At 37.8% G+C, this 25,014-nt stretch overlaps 1 protein-coding gene across 1 annotated transcript in view; it reads left to right on the top strand.

The window, feature by feature from the left end:
* Window positions 1-25,014, top strand: part of LOC107756195 (ral GTPase-activating protein subunit alpha-2-like) — a 43,004-nt gene that overhangs the window by 7,265 nt on the left and 10,725 nt on the right. Inside the window, exons 6-17 of the mRNA XM_016573225.1 lie at window positions 10-203; window positions 293-391; window positions 905-1,060; window positions 10,523-10,651; window positions 10,759-10,887; window positions 14,032-14,090; window positions 14,307-14,415; window positions 16,140-16,250; window positions 16,338-16,406; window positions 16,603-16,740; window positions 18,533-18,716; window positions 22,370-23,159. Of these exons, the coding sequence (XP_016428711.1) occupies window positions 10-203; window positions 293-391; window positions 905-1,060; window positions 10,523-10,651; window positions 10,759-10,887; window positions 14,032-14,090; window positions 14,307-14,415; window positions 16,140-16,250; window positions 16,338-16,406; window positions 16,603-16,740; window positions 18,533-18,716; window positions 22,370-23,159 (2,167 nt within the window). The remainder of the gene's footprint in view (window positions 1-9; window positions 204-292; window positions 392-904; window positions 1,061-10,522; window positions 10,652-10,758; window positions 10,888-14,031; window positions 14,091-14,306; window positions 14,416-16,139; window positions 16,251-16,337; window positions 16,407-16,602; window positions 16,741-18,532; window positions 18,717-22,369; window positions 23,160-25,014) is intronic.

Genomic DNA, 25,014 nt, shown 5'->3' with positions numbered 1-25,014 from the left:
TCCTTCCAGACAGCAGTGAGTTTCTGGCTGATGACATCAGCATCATCGCCGGCGGCAGTTTGACCGGTTGGCACGCCGACTCGGCCTTCGTTCTCTGGAGGAGGATCTTGGGGATTCTGGGTGATGTGAACAGCATCCGCTGTGCCCGCATCCACGCCAAGGTCTTCAGTTACCTCTACGAGCTCTGGCACAAGCTGGCCAAGGTAGGTTCCCTCCATTCCCTGCAAAGCCTGGTTCACAGTTACCTTAGAAACTAAATGATGACAAACTCTTTCATAAACTCCTGTTTCAGATCAGAGATAATCTTGGGATCAGAGTGGATGCAGACACAGCCGTGGCCAGACCCTTGTTCATCCCTCCTCTGCGCATGCTGGCCTCCTGGCTTTTCAAGGTAACAAGATGTAAATTAGAACAGAATGATATAACTGTAACGATAACAATACAGATATAGCTTTAATAATCATTCTAAATGTAAAAGAACAGCCACAGAGTGGAGTCCACACCACAACTATAACGATAATGAAATAGAGGAACTTCATATTTGGAATCACTTTCAGAATGATTTTTTCCAGCTGATGATTGATCAATAAAGTATTTAAAGTGGCAGATGACAGAACTGCAATAGAACGTTACCACGCACTGGTGAGATTGCTAATATAGTTCTCTTTATGGTTATCATTCTTGGTGTGAACAGGCCTTTATTGGGAATTCATCTGTATTAAATAAGCACAGCGTGTAGGAGAGAAGCAAACAGATGTAAAGTACTAGGTGGAATGCAGATATAGCCCAGTGATGTCATGAAAATGCTAATTTGGGCATGCTTTACTGTATTTACTCTGGAGCTGTTGTGTTGAATCGGAATAGGCAGATTGAATACTGAATGACTTATGATGTGTGTGTTCAGGCTACCATGCTGCCGGCAGAGTTCAAGGCTGGGAAGCTCCAGGCGTATAAGCTGATCTGTGAGATGATGACCAAACATCAGGACGTGCTGCCCAACAGTGACTTCCTGGTGCATCTCTACCACGTCATGCACAAAGGCTTCACCAGTGACGATCAGGTAACAGCTGATTCTGCATGCATGTTTTATTAAACCTGCTTGTGTTCTGTTCTTGGTTTTACACTTCTGTTTGGCACATTATCGATTATAAGCATATATGTGCGTATACATATATACATACACACCAGGAAGGGACATGGCATAGGAGTTGTGGAAGCTCCAGAGGAATTCATAAATCATACTCGTCAAGAAAAAGTACATCCACCAATAAAGAGGGGTTTTAGACAGACTCAATAACGAAGCTGTTGTTAGAATTTAATTGAAAATGCATTGCTGTATTGTTTTTCATTCTCTTATCTTTTATTTTAAGAAATTAATTTGACGGTGTGCCACAAATTCTGTCTGTAGAACTTAGGCCTAACCAGAAAAATCCATTTAAAAAGATGTTTTTTTTTTTTCATGCAGTTGTCCACTAGATGGTGCAACAGTCTTTTAAATAAGCACAGCGTGTAGGAGAGAAGCAAACAGATGTAAAGTACTAGGTGGAATGCAGATATAGCCCAGTGATGTCATGAAAATGCTAATTTGGGCATGCTTTACTGTATTTACTCTGGAGCTGTTGTGTTGAATCGGAATAGGCAGATTGAATACTGAATGACTTATGATGTGTGTGTTCAGGCTACCATGCTGCCGGCAGAGTTCAAGGCTGGGAAGCTCCAGGCGTATAAGCTGATCTGTGAGATGATGACCAAACATCAGGACGTGCTGCCCAACAGTGACTTCCTGGTGCATCTCTACCACGTCATGCACAAAGGCTTCACCAGTGACGATCAGGTAACAGCTGATTCTGCATGCATGTTTTATTAAACCTGCTTGTGTTCTGTTCTTGGTTTTACACTTCTGTTTGGCACATTATCGATTATAAGCATATATGTGCGTATACATATATACATACACACCAGGAAGGGACATGGCATAGGAGTTGTGGAAGCTCCAGAGGAATTCATAAATCATACTCGTCAAGAAAAAGTACATCCACCAATAAAGAGGGGTTTTAGACAGACTCAATAACGAAGCTGTTGTTAGAATTTAATTGAAAATGCATTGCTGTATTGTTTTTCATTCTCTTATCTTTTATTTTAAGAAATTAATTTGACGGTGTGCCACAAATTCTGTCTGTAGAACTTAGGCCTAAGTATTTAACCTGAAAAATCCATTTAAAAAGATGTTTTTTTTAAATCATGCAGTTGACCACTAGATGGTGCAACAGTCTTTCATTCTTGTGAATGCAGTAAAGGCTCACTAAAGCGGCCTGATTCTGTATGTGATAATATGCTTCTCTCATAAACATTCACAAAGAATCATTATTGAATAATCAAAAGAGTGTTAGACTGATCTGATTTTGACTAATATACATTCAACTTTTTTTTCTTTAGGTTTTATCCCTAAACAGGTTTTGTTTGTTTTTGGTTTTGATGATAATGCATGTTCAGATCTCCAGTGGTGTGTGTGCTGGCACTGCGCTGCGTACGCTGCGAAGAGTGCCACACTCTTCATTTCGGTTTCTTTTTATTTGGTCAAAAAAATAAGAGCTCCCTGAATGTTGAGCTGCAATGGAGATTGGACAGGAAAGGCAGCGAAAGTGCTTTTGGCCACTGTTGTGGATCTGCACACTAGGGCTGGGTCAAAAATATCGATATCTCAATATTAATCGATTCTCATTTTTATGGAACGATATCGATTCTTAAATCCCAAGAATCGATTAGTCTAGCCTGTTTTCAGTTAATGGACGGAACATTGAAGGGTACTTCCCATCCAATAAATCGCAATAAGCGTTGTGCTTTGGTACTGTTAATATGAAACAAAGTCTCAGATTTCAAATGTTGTCCATTGTATTGCAGTATTCAAACAATAAATACCGTTTTGGCGCTGTTTAATGTGGAGTGACAGATCGCTGTAGCGCCTCAGTTCAACAGACGCAGCAGCGCGAGGCGCACGTGAACCGATCTCCTCCACATTAATACCAGTTTCAGCACAAAATAAACATGACTAAACATTCAAAGGTAAGTTAAAAGAAAGAGTACACCTTTACAATCCGTATCTTGTATCAAGTAATCGCTTGTACGCAACGGTCGCCGTGTTGTCCGTTCGGACCAGCATGTGCTTGCCTCGTAAGCGCCCTTTGAGACAGTTCAAGGCAAGGCATACTGCTAACAACTCTAGGCAGTTGATGTGCCAGTGCAGTTGGGGACCCGTCCAAACCCCGACACTGCATGTCTGTCGTGCGTGGCCACCGAGCCGGTGGTAGAGGAATCCGTGTAAACCACTGCATGGCTGGAGACCTGTTCTAGGGGCACTCCTGCCTGGAGAAACGCAAGGTCTGACCACGGGGCGAAGGTTTGGCGGCAGGCCGGTGTGTCTAATACCCGGTGAGTGCCGCATTGCCACGCCCAACTCGGGACTCGCCCATGAAGCCAGTGTTGAAGCGGTCTCATATGAAGCAGCCCCAGTGGCGTGACTGCCGCTGCAGCTGCCATAAGCCCCAGGAGCCTCTGAAACTGTTTCAGTGGGACCGCTGTCCTGCTCTTGAACATATCCAGGCAGGTCAACACCGACTGAGCACATTCCTGCGTAAGGCGTGCTGTCTATTCGACCGAATCCAACTCCATACCGAGAAAAGAGATCCTCTGCGTCGGGGAGAGTTTGCTCTTATCCCAGTTGACCCGAAGGCCCAACTGGCTGAGGTGCGCGAGTACCAAGTCCCTGTGTTCGCACAACTGCGAACTCTACTTCTACTACTTCTACTTACCTGCGTGAATCGCCATAGACATAAACTTAGAGAAGTAGGTCCGGTTGGAATTTTCTTCCCCGGGATGTGTGCAGTTCTGTTTATTGACCGCTAGAGCAGCAAAAGTTACATAGTGCTGCTTTAAAGCTGTGGTTATTTTAAGGGTTTCCTTCGTACATTCGGTTTTTTAACATTGTTAAAACACATTTCTCATTCAATGGAACTGTGCGTATGCTTTAGACACTTACATTTTTGCTCCGTCCATGCAATAAATGCGCAGCCTTCGATTGCTCAGATAATGTCGTCGGTATGACCGAGAGCCATTAAAAAACTACAGAAAAGCAAAACTACTTCACTTTAGCGTTACTGGCCACGAGTACTAAGGAGAGATCAGATCACACATCAGCTGCTCAAAAAATTTGTCTGTTCTGCTCCAAGTTTGTCACTTGTATAGGTTTGGCGCCATCTAGTGGCAGTTCTACGCCAAGTGAGTTCAGAGTAGAGCACATTTCTCATCCAGTCAGTTTCTCCTCGATTTTTGGATGCCATCCTTTGTTTTTTGTCTGTAAAAGCATCATCTGTAAGTTAATTATTCATTACATAATGCTTGATTATATATATTTGCACATATTTGTGATAAATTCTTTCGAAACTTTGATTTGATGTAATTTTAGTAATGGCCTCTAGCTGTTAGCTTAGCTTTTATTTGATATGGCACTCAATGTGTTGATTTCATTCTACTTTGATAAGACGATTTCTCTATACGAGTCAATATTTGAATTTGTTGCTATTTTTGGTTATCTGGTAATCTCATTTAAGTAAATTGATTACATCGATAACATTTGAGCCTTTTTTCAGATATAAGTCTCAGAGCTGCTTGTATGCATATTCTTTGGTTGTTGTTGTGTAATTATTCTGATTATTGTTTGTTTACTGTTTTTTACAGTTTTACTCCTAATTCATAATGTACATCTCAATGGCATCTTATTAAAATGACGAAGACTAAGATGAATCCTGACTCATCTGTACTTTATGGATGGAGTTTGGCTGACTGTTAAATTGCATTCGTACATGCGAGAAGAACAGTACAGTAATGTAGTACCAACTGACTCTCTTACAGCATTTACAGCATTAGTTGAGAGATTTTTTTTCCTTGAGAAAATTTGGCATGTACTGTACCTGATAAATAATCGAAACAGATTATATTTGTGTCACTGTTGGCTTGAAGTCTCATTCAAATCCACATAGGAACAGATTTGAAGGCCAGATGGAGTTCAGAAACAACATGATCGGTAGTGTAGAAGTGCATCACTTCTGCTGTTGTTTTACCACTCACTTGATGGAGCTGTTAAAGTTAAAGGGCACCTATTATGCAAAATCCACTTTTACATGGTGTTTGGACAGAAATATGTGTTGGCGGTTTGTGAACGCAAACACCCTACAATGATAAAAATCCACCCACTTATTTTTTGATCCCCATTAAACCAAATCAGTCTCATCAGACGTGCCGTTTTGATTCTCTGAGCAGTGTGATGTCACATTGTTTAGGCCACGGCCACTGACTGACAGTCCTGCATAGGGGTGCTCCAATCAGGATTTTTGAGGCCGATCACAGAAAGCAGTATCTGCCGATCCGATCACCGATACCGATCTTTTTAAATCCCTATTTTTATCATGTAGAATTATTTATTATTTATTCAGGGGCTGGATTTCATTTTTGAAAATTAATTCCTATCTTAGGTGACTCTTGTAAGAGGATTTATTTTTTTTCATTTGAGGGGTGGAGGGGGGGGACAGTCTGGACAGAGACTGAGACGGTGCCACTGCATGTCGAGCCAAACCTCTCACGGCAGCGTCATCAGCTTGAGATCAGTTTTATGAGATCTGCCTTTTTAGAGACCGCCGATCAATCATCCCAAAGCGATTATCGGCCGATAGTGATCGGTAGCCGATCAGTCGGAGCACCCCTAGTCCTGCATTACCATAGTTTCCGCTCTCAGCGAGTTGTGTTTGGTTGTATGCGCTTGAGCAGCTGTAACGTCAACAATGCCTCAAAAACAATTGTGGTGTTCTGTGTTTGGATGTAAGACTGAACCTAAGAGTCTCCCAACATCTGAGCCACTGAAGACGCAGTGGATTACTTTTATTTCTGAAGGTAATGCGCCTCAAAATCATGTCGTTATAGTGCTTAACTAACGTTTTAACCGTATTTGTGTGCGTGTCATTTTGGTAAAGCGCATAGTGAACGTTATCGAAGTATTTGTGTGAATGTGTGTTGCTCATCCGTCGTTGCAAATGAGCTGTGGAAACTCTACAAGTACATAAATGTATCAAATAACCATTCAGAGACGTCTTGGTTCATTCTCATAGGTGTTTCTTCTGCTGGAGTCTCTCTGTGTCTGACTCCGGTTCATACATGTACAGCTGAACATCGGTTCTCTCGCTCTCAGAGCTACCGGCTGTTTATTGCTGTAGGTATGCAAAGCAGAGATGTATACACCACGCCCTCTTCTGAAGACGGGGCAGGAATATGCAGCTCATTTGCATTTAAAGTGATACACACCAAAACAGCTCTTCGTTAGACACGCCCGCAAAAAAGACATTTTTCACTTGTTATATATAATAAATCATCTGTGGGGTATCCTGGGGACACCCAAGACCAATATTACATCTTGTAAAAAGGGGCATAATAGTTGCCCTTTAAAGTTTAGAGTTCACATCTGACACGCGACAGTACAGTTTAACAGCCAGCCAACTGCAAAAACCATGTGAATTGGGTTGGATATGGGCTGCAATTCAAACACAGTTCAGTGACATCATTCTTTTCTGGTGCACTGAACATTTAATAACAGTTCAAATCATATGTGCAACTATGTGCTCTACCTCACAGTAGTGCAAGTACAATGCACAGTTCTCTGCAACTGTTGGCAAAATGTAAGCTCGCAAAGAGAGTTTATTGGATATCCTATAGATGCTCAAACACTGCAATAGATTGTGAGCATGGACAACAGCACTTTTGAATCTACATCTACTGATTCTGTAATTTGGCAAACAAAAAGGTTCATGTTTGCAATGTCAAGCTTAAAAACATGCAGTGAATACGTTAGTTCTTTTTTATTTTGTTTATCTGTATTTTAATTTACATTTTATTTTATGGATAATTAATAAAATGGCATACAGTGTTTTTTTTTTTAAGGTTCAGTAACTTGTTTTCAGTTAAAAGTATGTCATAGCAAATGCTGCAGTAAAACTTGAGTTGTGATATGTGTGTGGCGGGTTTATTGTTAGGTAAATTTGCTGATTTTTTTTTTTCGTTAATCAGACAATAATCGTACAGTTAAAAAATCACATTGTGACATTCCTAAGGGTGGGACTTGACTTTGACCATCGGACTGTAGAAAGTGCAAACTAAATGGGTGCCTGGCAGATTCTTGGATAGAAAGAACTAAAGTTATTGCTCTGCCTTCATCAGAGAAGAGATGCTGTTGTGAGGAAGATGGGAAATGAATGTATTTGACTGAAGATTAATGGGCACATATTTACTGTTAAAATAATAATGATGTGCATGTAATTAACACTGCATCATAAAATATGAATAAATAAATAAATAAGCATTGTCAATTTTATGGTGATAAAGTTGCTGGTTCACAAATAGAATTACCAGCATATAATAACTCTTTGAGTCATTCATACATAAATATTTATTGCTGTATAATACGTTTTATTGTTTAAAATAAATTATTAGTAGTAGTCGACCGATATGGGTTTTTTGACTGCCGATGCCGTTGCCGATATCTTGGAAAGCAGGGTGGCCGATATAAAGCCGATACAATTTTATTTATTTTCATTTATATTTAAGAAATTTGAAATAATTTGAAAATGGATTAAAAATAATAGTGTAAAATTTTTGTCAAAGCATTTTTCACAAATAAATAAATATTTAATAAAAATCTAATTAAAAAGGAAGTAAACACGGTAACCAACAGGGCACTCAGTATTCTGGGAAGTTTGTGTGAATATTTATTTATTTATTTTTTTTCAAAATAAAGCCAAGGTAACACTCATTTTACATACAGCACGCAATGAAAATGACATGAATATGACAGTGGGCAACTGCATAAAGCGCAGCATAATTTGAAATCACGAGTTTAAAGTTTGTCGATCGCGCATCTCCAGTGAAGCTGAACTCTCCTCCTGTCCGCATTCAATTTGCACGGATCGACCGTCACCCAGAGAACACGCGATCATGCAGGATACAAATGCACACTTCACAAGATCTCAACTAGATTTGACTAAGTCTGCAAGGTTTGTGAAATTAAATGTCCATTAGTCATTCAAAGATTTGTTTAAATGATATAATTGCGTGTTTTGCCACGAACGCATCGGCCAAACAGAAAAACTTATCGGCCGATGCCGATATATGAAAAATGCCAAATATCGGCCGATATATCGGCCATGGCGATATATCGGTCGACCACTAATTATTAGTACAAGCATTTATTTTACTGTAGTACAAAGGACGTGAAATGTTGTGCTATGAAATGTTTCTGTGCAGGAACCCTGATCAAACTGAAGCTGTAGATAATGATTAAACCCTTCTTTGTGCACCGCTATAGGAACAGAAAAGTCAACAAAATAAGAGCGCTGCCAACAGGTGTTGGACTGCTGGCTGGATTTAGTAAATACACACTGACTACATGGAGTTATGTAAAGGTCACAAATTGAGGTATTTGTCTAAGAGCTGCAACACATCTAGAGTCTTCGGATGGAAAGGACGAATCGTGGCACATTCACCCATGTGGCTGTACATATAAATGTCCTTGCACTGCTCGGACAATTTAAACCGTTTGGCCATGTTAAATTGTCACAGACACACATGCTGTAGATTCAGATTGTGTTTTCTGTATTTACTGCTGCATAATAGTCCCGCTTTGCAGAATTGCCGCTTCCTACAAAATGCTCATTTTGGGTAATCACGCAGCAGTTTGGTGGCGCTTAATTACTACTGGTTGCTAAGCATTGCAAAGGTCAGTTATTGCAGAATGAGGGTAAAATGTCCCTGCAGATGCACCGCTTCCACCAATTTCACATCTCCCTCTCAGCGGGACTTTTTTATGCCGCTAGGTTGTCTAGATTGTTTTTCTTTTTTTCTTCGTCTGACAGTGTTTACAAAGGATTCAATTAAGGTAGATGAATGTGGCTGTTACGGAGCAGCCGTGTTTGTTTATGCATTTGTTTGTTTGTGCACATGGCACAGTGGTTTGTTGATGTGAGAGAGGCGAAATGGTTGGTGGTTTATAAAGCGGTTAAAGCATACACTGAGTTATGTAATGATTCACACCTTCAGATAACTTATGAAGTCTAGAGATTGTGCCTCAAATTGTTGTATGCGGTTAACCCGAGTTTCAATCTGTCAGTACAAAATAGTTTTACTGTAGATTTTTCAAATACATGTAATTTATTGAGAGTAATTTTGCTTTAGCACACTTTCACTGCATTACATTTCATTAAAAATCTTGTTCTTCATTATTTTGAAGTGAAGACATCCACTCTGAAACGCAATAGCTATGTTCCAATTGTGATTATGAATCTGTACCGAATCACAGTCAGTGATTAATTCATGAATTGATCCGAACAGGTCATTATCTAGTCAAAGTGAGTCAGTTACCAAGGTACTGAATTGTTCATGTCTGTCTGACTTGAGCTTGAGTGTGCATGTGACTGATGGTGTGAAAAATAAGTTATTAATTCTGGATTTTAGTATTCATGATTACATGACACATACATATTGACATACGTATTACATACTTGAGTTATTTGTGAACTACGCAGGTTGTGTAAACCCATAGCATGAAATGCTTGATAGTGGACATGTCCACATTTGTATGTAAAAACAATAAATAACATAAAAATAGCACAAATTTGTGCACATGCTTCTTTCCTGCTGTTGTAGCAGATTCAAGTGATATAAAAAAAAGAGTATTAAAAAATGTTAACACGCGTTGCCCCATGTGACTTGTAGCCTATGTTTATACTATTTCACACTACACATTTTTTGTTCATTTTTAAATTAGTGCTGTCATATTCATACATGTATGTATATATATGTGTGTGTGTGTGTGTATGTATGGATGGATGGATGTATGTCTGTATATGATTTATATTATACATAAATAGAAATGTGAATTACATATATTTCTTAAATATATACGTGTGTGTAATTTATTTACATATAAATATACAGTGCACACATATACTGTATATTATGTAAACACAAACTTTTACTTTGGATGCGATTAATCACGATTAATTGATTTGACAGCACTATTTTCAATACTGTATGGTATATTTTGTTATTTTCACTTGTTTGCACACTTGAATTGCAGTAAGATAAATCAATATTATAGTATATTGAAGTTTAATGTGTTTATAGTGTATGTTTTGGTAATAAAATAAGATGATGCTTATGTGCAGATCAGTACATAATCAGTGTCTTCATCCATTAGTCTTCCTTATTGTAGTATAAAATTGTTAAATAAGTAAACATGGTTCAGCAAGCAGTGCTTTTTTAATTGTATTACTTATGTACAATAAAAATCAAGCACTTTTATGCTTTTACTTAAGGAAAAGTTCAAGTACTTGATTTGTGTACTTCATCCACCACTGCCAAACATATTATCATTATTTGATTATTTCTTTTTTGTTCCTCCACCTTCATGTTCTGATGTGCTCAGGATGTGTTGAACACGATGATTAGGTGGTGCTCACCACGCTTCTTTTTCCTGGGTCTGCCGGGCTTCACCATGCTGGTGGGAGACTTCATCACCGCGGCTGCTCGTGTCCTCAACACTGACTCCTTTGAGGTATTGCTGCTGCTGCTGTCAGTCCTGAAATAAGTACATCTGCATCTACACTACATACAGAAGCACACAGCTTCATGCGGTGTTTTTTCCATTCATGCTCTTGTCAGGCTCCACGGATCGAGGCTCAGACAGTTCTTGGTTCGCTGGTGTGCTTCCCTAACCTGTATCAACAGATCCCCTCTTTGCAGTCTGTTCCCGGGTCTGAGGATATCGTAGTTGGCAAAGAGGACATGAAGGTATGCCGTTACAAAAGTTAACCAAATCCCACGTTTTATTACACATATCTAATGACACTTTTTAGTGGAGATTAGCTCTGCGTTCAGCTGTTAGAGTTAGAGTTTTAATTTGTTAATTGCATCACAGGTTGCGCATTTTGGTGTGGAACTGTCAAGAATGGCAAATCTACAGAAGGAGAAGGCCTAGTATCATCTAACAGATTTAATTTAATTAATTCTGTCATTTCAAACCCTTATGACCTAATTTCTTCATGTCAAGATGTTTAGTTAATAATGACTGTCCTCAAACAAAGGTGTTGAATGGCTTCAGAAGATGTGTCATATGGCCTGCTTTCCTGTCTCTGTCACAGTTTTGATTGCACACTGGGTGACTAAGGATAAAAGTGTCATGGCTTGACTTTCAGTTGACTTCTCAGTGAAAATGCTTGCAGATGGATGATATGACCAAAATCTTAAACCATGATACAGTATGTCATTTAATGACGGCAGTGATACCCGTCACCTCATGGTAATTCTTGCTGAATTAGGTTTATCACTGCATCAAAATGATGTAAATTGAAACCAAAGCCATACATATTTCAAAATTCTCACTATCACTGACAAACATATTATAAACTGATAAAATGGCTTTAAAAGGTAAAAAAAATTAAAATGATCTGGGATCTTTTTTCCACCTTTCATGAAATATTGAAACCAATTAAAGTAATGTACCCAATAAATGGAAACTTTTAAGGAAAAAAATAAAAATAAAATTGATTGCAAAACCTGGTGGGCACACCTTTTTTATATATAATTTTTACTCTGTTTGAAATTAACCACGTATATTCAGACTTTCACTGAAAAGTAATTTGAATTCTCCAGTCATCATTTAAGTGTTGCAGTTTCTGTAGCGTCTTCGTAGTCGCATTGCTCAACTGGCGTTATATTGTTGCCAAAATCACTATGAATTTCTTTACATCTGTGTGAAAAGTGCTTTACAAATTTACTTGACTTTCAATAAATTGAAAAGAACAGCCCGGATATTCCTGAAAAATGTTTTGTTCCACATAAGAATTAGGTCATTCACGTTTTTTGAAGGTGTAAAATGACAAGATTTGTTTTTAGGTGAACTATTGTTTAAAATATGTGGTGTAAAGATATGTAAACCATGCTCACGTGACCACAAGACTGAACCTTGAACCGTTTATTATAGAAATGCACGATATTGGATTTTTGCCGATATCCGATATGCCGATAATTTTCAACTCATTTTGGCCGAAAGCCGATGCGGATATATAATTCTTTTTAATTTTGGTTCAAACTATATATTAATCACTACATTTTTTTTTCAGAAAGATGCAGTGGTAACCTTAACATTTTATTTTATGATTTAGCATTTGTAAATGGTCTAAAGCAAAAGAGTTGTAAAAATTCTGAAAATCTTTTAGAGCTGTCGCTGCTTCTGCTGCCACTGCACGTGCTATTACTGTTTACTCTATCATACACCAAAATCATACGTGTATTCTCAGTTTAAATGCAGCGATCCAAAACAGTGAATCCAATCACTATTCAGGCAAAACTTTGCTTTAAGAATGAGCCACAATGCTGATGTGATCTAATCGCACTGTTGATGTGATCTAATCGCTAGCACACCCTGAGCACATGTGAGTTTGTATTCCTCTTATCGGCAAGACATATCGGCATAATTTTTTTAATATCGGACTGATGCCGATATTTACATTCAAAGGTACAATATGTAAGATTTTTGTAATAAAATATCCAAAAACTACTTGCACAGTGTTATATATTTTATGCAGTTCTGTTTTTATGTTATTCCAAAAGTTCCCAAGGATTTGTAAATCCAGAGAAATTCGAATTTTAAATAATGACTCGTCCCTGGTCATTGTCGCCGATCAATGATGTAATCAGAATCAGAATCAGAATCAGAATGAGCTTTATTGCCAGGTATGTTTACACATACGAGGAATTTGTTTTCGTGACAGAAGCTTCCACAGTGTAACAGAATGACAGTGACAGAACAAAAAACACAGATAATAAAAAATAAAAAAATAGAACAAGTAAATAAGGAATAAAAATATATAAATTGACAGTTGTATGTGCAGGTATATTACAATAGACAGTTTTGTATGTACAGGTACTGTATATTATGTGCAAATTTGAGGTGTAGACTGAGTATGTGTGTTAGATAAATAAGTGTATGAGTGAATAAATAGTGTGTGTTCCACAGTTATTGTTAAGTGATCATGAGATGGATGGCCTGAGGGAAGAAACTGTCAGTGCTGATTATACGGGTGCTGGATGTGTATTTTCCCAGCCTCACTAGCTGCTGCCTGTCTGTCAGGAAGCTGTTGATCCACTGACAGACGGAGGTGGGCACAGAGAGCTGAGTTAGTTTGGGCAGGAGGAGGTTTGGGATGATAGTGTTAAAGGCCTAATATCCGCATATCCTCCGTTTCCGCTTGTAGAAACTATGGCAACACACAGACACAAATGCTGCTGTACAGTTAAACTAAATCCATTACGGCTGTCGCGAATAAAATGCAAATGAAATGAAAAGTGTTGACCGCAGAGTGTTGATCACACACGAGTCTGTTGAGCTTATGAATGCAATGGCCAATCAAAGGCGTTCAGATGAGTTTTTGTTCAGTGACTGAATTCAGCTCTCATGCAAATTCTCTCATCATAAACAACAAAGTCCAGATGTACGCATGATGTAAGAGATTCATTCATAAAACCTTGTATAGACTGCTTTACTGATTATAACGGGAGTTTTTTGAGAGTGCTTAAACTCGCGCTAGACTTAAGTCAGTCATAATGTTCTTTGACAGTGTAAATGTTCTTTGCTTGCATTCTCTGTATAATTTATTCACTGTTTGAATAACTATGGAAGGTACAGGTTATAAAAAAATTTATTCATTACCTCATCCGTGAACATCCTCCTTCATAGCGTCATCAAACTTCGCCTTTGTTATTGTTTTGAAAATGCGACCTCTAGTGGCGAAAACGTACATATTGTACCTTTAAAGCCATTATCGGCCGATTCCGATATTGGTCCGATAATATCGTGCATCCCTAGTTTATTAGCCTTAATATGTTGCCAGATGTATTAGTATTAACTATCTTTGTCATGCTTTCTATCTGTAGGACTACCTTGTGAACATCCTTTTGAAGACGGCACGCAATGAGACATGTGAAGGAGCCAGGTACTGTACAGCCAGATCATTCCTTACCCACCGCTCTCCCGACTGACACAGATCCAGGCCACTGAGCCTTATGTGTAGTCATCTTGCATTCATTTCGATATTTTATTTTGTTCCTATTCAAATGTCATGCATGATTACAACCACACTGATACATTTTACATTGTGAATGATATGAATGGCTGCTAACGATCAGCCTGTGTTTTCACCTTGTTTTAGGTGTGTAGCGATCTGCAGTCTGGGGCTGTGGGTGTGTGAGGAGCTGAGACAGACAGAAACTCACCATCAGGTCAAAGATGCCATTAACGTCCTGGGCGTCACGTTGAAGGTGATTATATTTGATCTGTTCTTCACTCTGAAGTGGTATTAGTCTCTTCTACTAGTCTGTATTAGTTGTATTGATTTGAGTTAATAATTTACCCGTTTTGAACTGTATCTCACATCTCTGAAGACAACCACAAAAAAGATTATATATGATTGCAAACGTTTGTTACATTCAGTCTTCAAAGGAAAACCTTTTGTTTCACCAGGTCAAATAGGCTTGTATTTTTCCTGATCAATTATTTTTATATGTGTGCGATAAATATAATGGTCACGCATGGTACTTCAGTATAACATAAGATGTAAAGTTACCACAAATCTATTGATTATATAAAAATTCCAAATGGTTAGCACATACTGTATTATTGTTAAATTGCAGTATAGTTGGAAAGATTGTCTGAAATGTGGTTGAACCACTCATTTTCAAATGATAACTTCCATCTTGAGTGTCCTCGTTCCCTTCCTTATGCAGTGGTGATCACATCCTGTTCATATTGACTCAAAGCAGCTCAGGCCAAAATAAAGCTTCGGCAGAGGAACAGGGTTTCCATCTCTAAAAGCATGTGCTGAACTGTTGGGGGTTTATGTGTGGCTGCCTCTCTTCTATTACTCTGAGAAAACACTCACTCTCTCACCTCAGATTCCACATGAGCCCAGAGCAAGAGAGAATTGTGGGTAGAGCAGTAGACACAATCCATTAACCTGGGATCTACCCAGCAATGTGTTTCTCTAAAATAAGTTGGTGATAAATAGAAATAACAAACATATAAATAGAAATGACACAAATAATCATGTGTGTTTTAATTAATGATGTGCATATATTATTTTTCAGTGTCATTTTTACAACATCATGTCAAACATACCATGTTTTATCACTAATACTATCATCGATAATACCAAAGGATATTGACAAAAATTGGGGACAACTGTAAAACCTTATAAAAGATGTTTATTATTAAAATGACTTTTCATATATATATATATATATATATATATATAAACTATGAACTATAACTATAATTCAAATAATAAATCTATATCTATAACTATAATTCAAATATAATCAAATTAAATGGTACATTTGAGTTAAGAACATTCCAATTGTTTTCTCTGATCGTTTTCAAAGTGGAATGATCAACAAGGCTGTGCTTATTTGATCAAAAATACAGTATAATTGTGGAATATTATTGTAATTTACAGTAACTATTTTCTGTTGTAATATATTTTAAACTGTAATTTATTCCTGTGATGTAAAGCTGAATTTTCAGCATCATTACTCCAGTCTTCAGTGTCACATGATCCTTCAGAAATCATTCTAATATGCTGATTTGCTGCTCAAGAAACATTTCTTAATATTATCCATGTTGAAAACAGATGTGTTGCTTAATAGTTTTGGATTCTTTGATTAATAGAAAGTTCAAAAGAACAGCATTTATTTGAAATAGAAATCTTTTGTTACATTATAATTGTCTTTACTGACATTTTTGTTCAAATAAAGGTATTAAAAAAAACTTTTGAACGATAGTGTATATTTTAAAAAGCACAAGAGGTATAACCATATCTGCTTAGCATTATGTCAAATTCTTCATATAAATAAGACAAATTAAATGTCTTTCTTCCTGATCATGTTCATTTAGTGAAAGAAGTAATGAAAACTTGCCTTTTTTTGTTCATCTTTTTCATTTAGTCTGGACTGTAACATGAGAGTGAATGTAATTGTGTCTTTTTCAGTTTGGAAATAAGGTGGTGGCCAATGTGGCCTGTGACATCTTTCAGCTGCTGATTTCTCACTGGCAGCACTTACAGAGACTGGATCCGTCCCTTCCCAAAAGAATTATAGAGGTACGACCAATCTCCATCAGCATGATGCATCTGTTGCAGTATTGTGTAAGGGACGCCTGCTTAATCTCCACTTTTCGTCTGTTGTAGATTTTTGTAGCAACCATAGCATTTCTTCTGCCCAGTGCTGAACACTCAACAGTTGAGGCAGATAAAAAGGTAAGCAAGCAAAACATCTCTGTTTGTGTAAGCAGTGCTGGACATGGGAATTCAGAATGAGTAGCACACGGCACTTCATCCAGTCTCTCTACTCGTTGTTCCATCCTTCCTAACAGCTTGTCTACGGTAGGTTTATTGATTGTTTTGTAGTCATGTCAAGAGTGTGCTGAATGAATGCTTTCTCCGTGCGCTCTAGTTAATGGTGTCTCTACTGCTGTGCCTGCTGGACTGGTGCATGGCCGTACCTCTCTCCATCCTGCTGGAGCCCATCACTATGCCTGTGCTGGACGACCCCGCCTCGCAGAAAGCCCCTCTACTCGACTACATTTACAGGGTGGGTACAGGCAGTTAGTTACTTGAAATTAACGCAGAAATATGCCAGTGCATGTGTGTGCGTTCTAATATAAATGCACTCGTCCCCCCAGAGCTCATATTTAGTCATCAGACACTAATGAGAGGGCATTGAGGGGCACAGAATAAATGAGATATTAGTCCCGGCCTGTTGTGCAGATGCAGACAGACACGGACCTTTGTGCAGATGTCATGCTCCCAGAAAAAAATGGCCAAATTATTTAAATGTCCCATTGTTGGATTGATAAGCTCACCAATGAATGCTGAACTTAAGAATTCAGTTCATCATCATATGAGAGAAAATGCACCTGCTGCAAAGGGGAAGAGGAAAGAATAAATGTCATTTGTTTTCTTCTGCACTCGTTTGACTGTTAATCATTTTCTGCTAGTTATTATATGCTCAGTGGGATTACTTTAATCTCCCATTTGTCAGAGCTGAATAGCGTCAAGCACGAGCACATGTACATAACCCTCACTAGGACAGCAAACCAGTACTCGTGCGTTCGAGTGTCGTGTCTCAGTTAAGTGCAAGAAATAATGATTAGCATCTCAAGCCTATAGTACTACTCCAATAATAATTGGTAATTACTGTTCTTTAATGTTATGGAGTCTTGGTTCATTTATGCAGCACAGTTTGAGAAGTGCCACTTACTACATTTATAGACTAATGAAAATCACTCTGAAACTTTAGAACCGACAAATCCAGTTTAACAATTAGAGTAATGAACTTTCCAGAATTTGTTTTGTTTTTCTCTCATCTTGTCACTATATGACTGTTTTATACTGTGCCAGTTTGTTTCCTTACAGGAAAAGCAGTCAGTTTATGGCTTAAGAAATTTCTGCCTTTACAAGTAAATATGGCCTGACTGAAGTCCATTGTAAGATGGTCTGTTACTGATTTACATTTAGAGATGATCCATCACACCTTTGAATGACCCGTACCTCTGATTTATCAGCAGTTTCCGTTTGAGCCAGATGACACTAGTGGCTCTATGGTGTTGATTATGTGGCAAAATTAAAGTTCTGTGGTTTTAGGTATTTTGACAACATTAATTTATATCTGATCGTGTTTATGTAGCATACAGGGTGGTTGTTTGCTGCGTGAGTGTGTGGTGTTTGAGAATGAGCCAAGGGATAAAGCCTTAATTAAATCAAACAGAGCAAACCTGTTCAGGCACTGTGATAAACTGTGCTGGACTGTGTCTTATCTTCTCCAGCCAACAGAGCCATGGCCATCTGTTTTTGCACATCGATACACTCACATATCACTGGAGAAATAGATTATTAGCCCATAAAGCCCCTCTCGCTGGGTTTCCTGGCTTAGCATTGTAAATATCGTCCCATCTCCATATGGCGGCCCTGTAGCGCTCAACCACACCGTCTGGGTGTAACAACAATGTTTCAATCTATTACAGATTCCTTTTTAATGCATCTCAGTGGAGTGCCTAGAAGAGCATCTTCATGGCTGAAGTAATCTCTGAGTTGTTGATCCTAACAGAGCTCGCTATTTGACGCATTCTCATTAGGCTTTCAAAATGCGTTAACATCTAAACAATGCCATTAGTATCGTATGCATTACATTTTGTATTTGTAATTCAGTCTAGAACAACAAATAATGCAGCAATAAATAATCTCACTTTTTCTGAAGGTGTTCCCCAGGGTTCTGTATTAGGCCCACAAATATTTTCTTTTTATTTCATTTTATTTATTTTTCTTTAGCCATTCTTTTTGTAGTGTATCACCGGTGTACTTAATTCACTGTTCTGCTGTCTTAGGTGCTGCACACTTGTGTATCAGGGTCTAATCTGCACACTCAACAGAGTCACTACCTCCTCAGCCTTGCTGATCTGTCAACAGACTATGAACCCTTCCTTACTTTAGGCAATGTCAAGAGCTTTGAACCATCGCCCATACACAATGTCATGGGAGACTTCGGAAATCTCCTCACTGTGGCTGAAGGTAACTTTCTGTTCATTACTCCACTTTCTGTTGTGCTTTCAGGAGGAACATATTGAGTGCAGTTAATCTTATTGCAGTTGTGTTATGTTGTTTGTTTACAGCACGTTATCTACAGCGTGCCTAGGGAAATGTCATGACTAATCTGTCATGAACTGTCCCGAGTCATATTTCACCCCAAAATCAAAAGAAAGTGGAAAGGGCCTGTTTTTAAGACCATTAACAATGTTTGCATCATTTTGCACTTTTAAACCACCTCGCGTCAATTTTGGGAAAGAAAAAAAAAGTTTAAATTATATTATTTTTATTATTAATATTATGTTTTAATTTATTTATTTATTTAGCCTTTTTTTAAGTCGATTTGTAAAATACAGTTTTTGTTTACATCATGGTAGTATTCGTTATTTTAAATTTACTAATGGTTCCAAATATATATTTATATATAGTGAGATTAACCATATTTCATCACCTTAAATATTCATTTTTGTTTAGTTTTGTCATGAAACCTTATTAAATGTAAGAATTTTTGCTTCACATCAACACAAATCACTCTTTAATGTCTTTAATGTAAAGGCAATTTTGACTAAATTTACTTTGTCAACTTTTTCAGCATTAATTGTGAAACCTCTGCATCTCCCTTGAAAAGCAAAGAAAGTACAAAACATTTTTAATGTGTCCTTTGAGTTCTTATCCTGAGCTCTTGTGAATCATATTAGAGCAAATGTAGCACAATGTGGAATGAAATAGAATTTTAAAGAGGTGCGCATTAGTTCCCTCATCCACTCAAAGCAAGCCCATTTATGCCAATTATTAAAGAAATCATTTTTTCCTCCTCCGACCTTGCTTCATCCATTAGGCAATATTTCTTGTGTGTTTTCTACCTTGGCATGTCATCAAATGTCATCTGTTTTTGGTTGGGGTGGGTTGTTCTTTCCTATTTCAACAGGGATGCTTTTTATGACAGTACATTTATATCTGTTGAGTAGAGGAAGAAAAAGAATGCTGGCTTTTGCAGCGCAAACATCTCCATCCATTGACATGCCTTTTATATCTCTGCGAACGAAAAAAAAAAAAAACAACCTCAGCCAAAGAGCAACTCATAAGCAATATTCCAGTACCTAGCTCATATTGATTAGTTCACTTCAAAGCTCTGTGCATCCCTAATGCAACTTGCTCGTCTTTGCAAAGAGCTTTTTCCACTTTGATGGAGATGATGGTATTGATAGCACTGTCACAATGTGAGCACTTCGGGTTTTTTTCCCCCCTTCTCTCTCTCTCATCTTAATCTTAATATCCACTAATGACAACGTTAGATTTCTCACTTTTTGAGAGGTGTTCAGCATTCAGAGGACTTTAATTCATAGTGCTTGCAGAGCCCTATTTACTCATCACGAAAGGTGTGATGCTCATTAGTGCAGCCCTTTGAGTCTGTTTTAGGAGAATGAATAGATATTTTAAAGGTGTCTGGGTGGACACCTGTGTACATGGTGCAGATGTGGAAAAATGGCCTCCATTGGTCATGATAGCTAAAAGACAGTATACCGACCAGCTTTTGAGAATAAGTACGGGAAAAACATACTCAGCCGGTCAGGACTTGTATTACCCTCAAAAAGTGAGTCATCCAGCAGTCATTATACAAAAAATGTTTACCTGATTGTGTTTTCCAATCAGAATCAAGTATTCCAGAGAGATGTGTAATCATTTGTGATAATGGCCAGCTGACTGTAAATTACCCCATGTACATGGCGACGTACCAAGAAATGAATTAAATGAATGGGCATGGAATATTAATTTCAGTTGAAATAGCTTGATTATGTGAGAAGAGAGTTCAGAGTGATCTGAGAAAAATAAAAACTAGCACAACTATGTAGGGAATGGATTGCCACTGACAACTAGTGGTTGACCAATATGAATGTTTCAGTGTCTGTTGCCTATACTAATATGCACATATCAGAGTGCCCAATATAAGACTTGATACACAAAAAGTTCAACTGAAAACATTTTTATACATATTAACTATCGATCTGACCCAGTAGACGCCATAATCCCACTCTGTCTCTCTCCAATCCCGTTTTTTTTTTTAGAAATTTTTAGGGTGGGTGTTTACGCAGTTGGCTAGAGCAGTGCTGATTGGGGAGAACGGAGGTGCGCTCACTCTTGCCCAGGGCAAGATTGCAGCTCAAGGCTGGCAGTCATGCATATGCTCTGGAACAGAGTAATATCGCGTCCACATCGCAGGCTTTGCGATTAGGAAATCGCAACGTCTCAAATCGCGATTTCGATTCGATTTCGATTAATCGCACAGCCCTAATATTTACTAAAAAATGAAATAGAGATTGCAATACATTTTAAAACTGATACAGGTAATGCGTAACGCTTCTGTTAATTGAGCAATTGGACATGACATTAAAACAGCCAGATTATAACAAACCTGCAAATAATGGCCACCTAATTGGTCTGGATGACATATCGGTCTGTCACTAGTGAAAACTGTCAGCTGACCTGCAGAATAACACAACTGACATATCAGAATCACATATCCCACAGAGTCATATAATATAACAGGGTGATGGGCAGATTTCTACATAACAGTGTTGAGGCAGTACAAACTTCATTATTTTACATTTAAACGGATAGTTCACCCAAAAATGAAAATTATCTCATCACTTACACTTACATGATGCCCAAAGACTTTGGTTCACCTTGGAAACACAAATGAATATACTGTCCCTCCAAATTTTGATGCTTCAAAAAGTTCATAAAGAGATTGTAAAAATATTCCATATTAATTGAGCAGTCCAAGTATTCTGAAGAGACACAATCACTTTATATGATGAACAGGCACATACATAGAGCACATCATATATCAACAGAAGCTTAGACGTGCTTAATTGACACACAAGAACCAATGAGGTTTGTTCTTGCTCATCAAGCAAGTATGATTGAGCTTCCAATGACCATATTTCATGTGCTCTATATGTGTATGCACCGAGCAATGTTTATATGTGAATAAAAGCCTAAATGACATCTGTTTTTCATATAAAATGGTCATGTCTTTTCAGAAGGCTTAGATTAAACCACTCGATTCAAATCAGTTGTTTACAGTAGAATAAATATGACTTTTTGAACCATCAAAATTTTATGGACTCAAAGGAGGGACGCCATAAATATCTCAATCTTCACATAAAAAAATTCTTCATTTGTGTTTCGAAGTTGAACCAAAGTCTGATTTGTAACGACTTGAGAGTAATTATACATAAACACACTGTAAATACATCTTATTTTTTCATTTTAATATAATTTAAGGAATTGGGCTCTTGATAGTCAGGTGCTTTTTACATGCATAACAAAACTATATAAGTATTATACTTTTACTGTGTAATATGTGCTATTTATTTGCATATTCGAGCTGCATGGGCTCTTTTCTGTATTTTACTGTTATATTCTCACTTTCTCACTTTCATTTTCCTTTTCTGCGGCACCTTTCCCGGGCACATGCACATTTATTATTAATGTGCATTGTCCCTTTTTAAATAAACAAATAGATCAAATAAATTGATGACAGGATTTTCATTTTTGGATGAACTAATCCTTTGTGTATACCTGTAAGACAGATGTTTTCTAATTTACTAAACTTGTGTTGTTTCATATCCCAGAAAAGAAAAGGAGAAGCCTGGAGCTGATTCCTCTGACCGCTCGGATGCTAATGACACACCTGGTCAATCATTTGGGCCACCATCCTCTCAGTGGCGGCCCTGCCCTCTTAAACAGCCTGATCAGCGAGAACCACGACAACCCCTACGTAGAGTCTTCTGAGCTCTCCTCTGAAGTCTTCAAAAGCCCCAATCTACAGCTCTTTGTCTTCAATGACAGCACACTAGTCTCATACCTGCAGATCCCCTCTGACAGTTCCAGCACGGCCCAAGTAAGTGCCAACCCGAGGGATCATTCGTCTGAGGTCCGCGTCATCGTCAGGGACATCTCGGGAAAGTACTCGTGGGACGGCGGTGTTCTGTTCCGCACTTTGGACGGAACTGGCTTGAGTTTGGGTGGCAGCAGAGATCAGTTGTCACACGACGCCACTCACTCTGTCCGCTTCAGTAAATGCTCCTCTGAGCTGGAAGTGGAAGATGGCGTGGATGTGTTGGACCAGCTACTGGAAGACCTTGGCCACAGCAGCCCCGAGTGCCTGCCGCAGCTCCAGCTGAGGCTCACCCAGCCGCCCTCTCCACCCATCGGCATGAACCCTGAGATGGAAGGGCTCATCATGGATGCCATCCACAGACAGGCCAAACAGGAGGACGAGGAACTGGTCCGACGACAGACTGAAGACCCCAGCGTCAGAGCAGAGAGACAGAGAGAGCCCACGCTGCACGAGCCCAAATCTCCTTTTTTCCTCTGCAGACTTCTCCTCAATGACCTCGGCATGAACTCATGGGATCGCAGGTACAGTATTTCATGGGAGTTGCTGGAAAACACCAAATGTATAGCACATCCCAAAATGAAAATGCAGTCACCCGCTTCCAAAGCTGCTCTTTTCCACATCAGTACTCATTGGTTCTTATGATTCTCGAGACCATTCTTGATGCAAAATTTGAATGTGTGTGAATAAGATTTGAGAGCTATGGTGGAGAAGACGACTTTGTGTGAATACCTGAAATGTTGGTTTGCTGCCAGTGTTTTATAAAAAAGGTACAATAAATAAATACATAACTCATAGAATTTTATTTTTAACAAGTTTACAATCAGTCACATAGCTACAAATATACATATTTCAAATCTGCATTTATTTGATCAAAACAGTAAAAGTACAGTATAAATAGTACAGTAAAGTAAAAATGGCAATGTTATGAAATATTATTTCAGTATCAAAGAACTGTTTTCTATGGTGACGCATTGGTGCCACACGCATATAATTTTTTTCCTGTCAATTATGTCATAATAACGAGATATTATAACATATTTTCTCGTAATAATAAGATGTTATGTCGTTAAAATTACATTTTCTTGTAATAACGAGATATGTCAGCAAAAGTACATATTTTTCTCATTATCTCGTTAAAACAACATATTTTCTCGTAATAATGTCGTTAAAACGACATATTTTTCTCGTTAAAACGGCATATTTTTTTGTAATAACCAGATGTTATGTTGTTTAAATTATGTAATTATCATGTTAAAATAAAAAAATTTTCTCATAATAATGACATATTATGTCAGAAATACAATGTTTTTCCCGTTATAGAAGATATTAGCCTATAGTGACATTATGTGAGCGAGGCGATTGTCTGCACTGCTGGTGTCGCCACAGTCCTGAGATAAATGAAGATCTGCACGCTGCTGAAGTTACTGCAGGAGGAATAATAGAAATACACACAAATACAGGGACAGAGAGTAAAGGCAGGTTGAGTTGAAAAGTGGCGTTTCAGGGCTGCCCACGTATGTGAAAAAAATATTAAACAAATATTAAAGTTTTTTTTTTTTTTTATGAAAAAAAAAATTTATAATAATCAAACTGTTTGTCTTTTCTCTTTATTTCTCTTACAAAAAAACTTTTTCACACGATAATTGTCTTTTTAACGACATCTCGTTATGCGAAAATGTCATTTTAATGAGATAATTATGTAATTTAAACGACATATCCCATTATCATTAGAAGATATGTTGATTTAACGATATAACATCACATTATTAGAAGAAAACGTAGTTTTCACAAGATAATTGTCGTTTTAATGACATAGCATGTCCTTATTACGACATAATTGAGTGGAAAAGATAATGTGTGTGGCAGCAATGCGTCACTGTAGTTTTCTATTTGAATATATTTTTTAAAATAATAGTGAAAACCGTGGAATAATTTATTCCTGTGATGGTAAAGCTGAAATTTCAGCAGCCTTTACTTACTATATTAGAAATAATTCTAATATGCTGATTCACTGCTCCAGAAACATTTCTTCTTATTAATTTCTTCTAATAGATAGATAGATAGTACCTGTGCTCGTCTCATCTGATAATTTGACTAGATCAAGGGTTTTATTTTTATTATAATTTTTTTTTTGTTAATCACAAAGACTCAATAAAACTCTATAAAACATAGTTTTTCTACAAGCATCTTCTGTAGATCAATTCTGAGCCAAAAAAATAATGTCTGTGTTCCATTAATAAGAAAATAATAATGAATAACAGTCTCCAAGTATTTATAGGTTTTTATTCTTTCACTTTGATTGAGTTAGGCTTCAGGACAGGTGGACACTTTCTAAAGTCCCATGTCTTTTGTTTTTGCCATTGTTTTTTTTTTGTT

The sequence above is a fragment of the Sinocyclocheilus rhinocerous genome, unplaced genomic scaffold (genome assembly GCF_001515625.1).
Source record: "Sinocyclocheilus rhinocerous isolate Xijiao unplaced genomic scaffold, SAMN03320098_v1.1 scaffold3946, whole genome shotgun sequence".
NCBI classification, from domain to species: domain Eukaryota; kingdom Metazoa; phylum Chordata; class Actinopteri; order Cypriniformes; family Cyprinidae; genus Sinocyclocheilus; species Sinocyclocheilus rhinocerous.
Note: the sequence above shows the minus strand (reverse complement) of the source record. Positions and strands in the feature narration are given on the sequence as shown.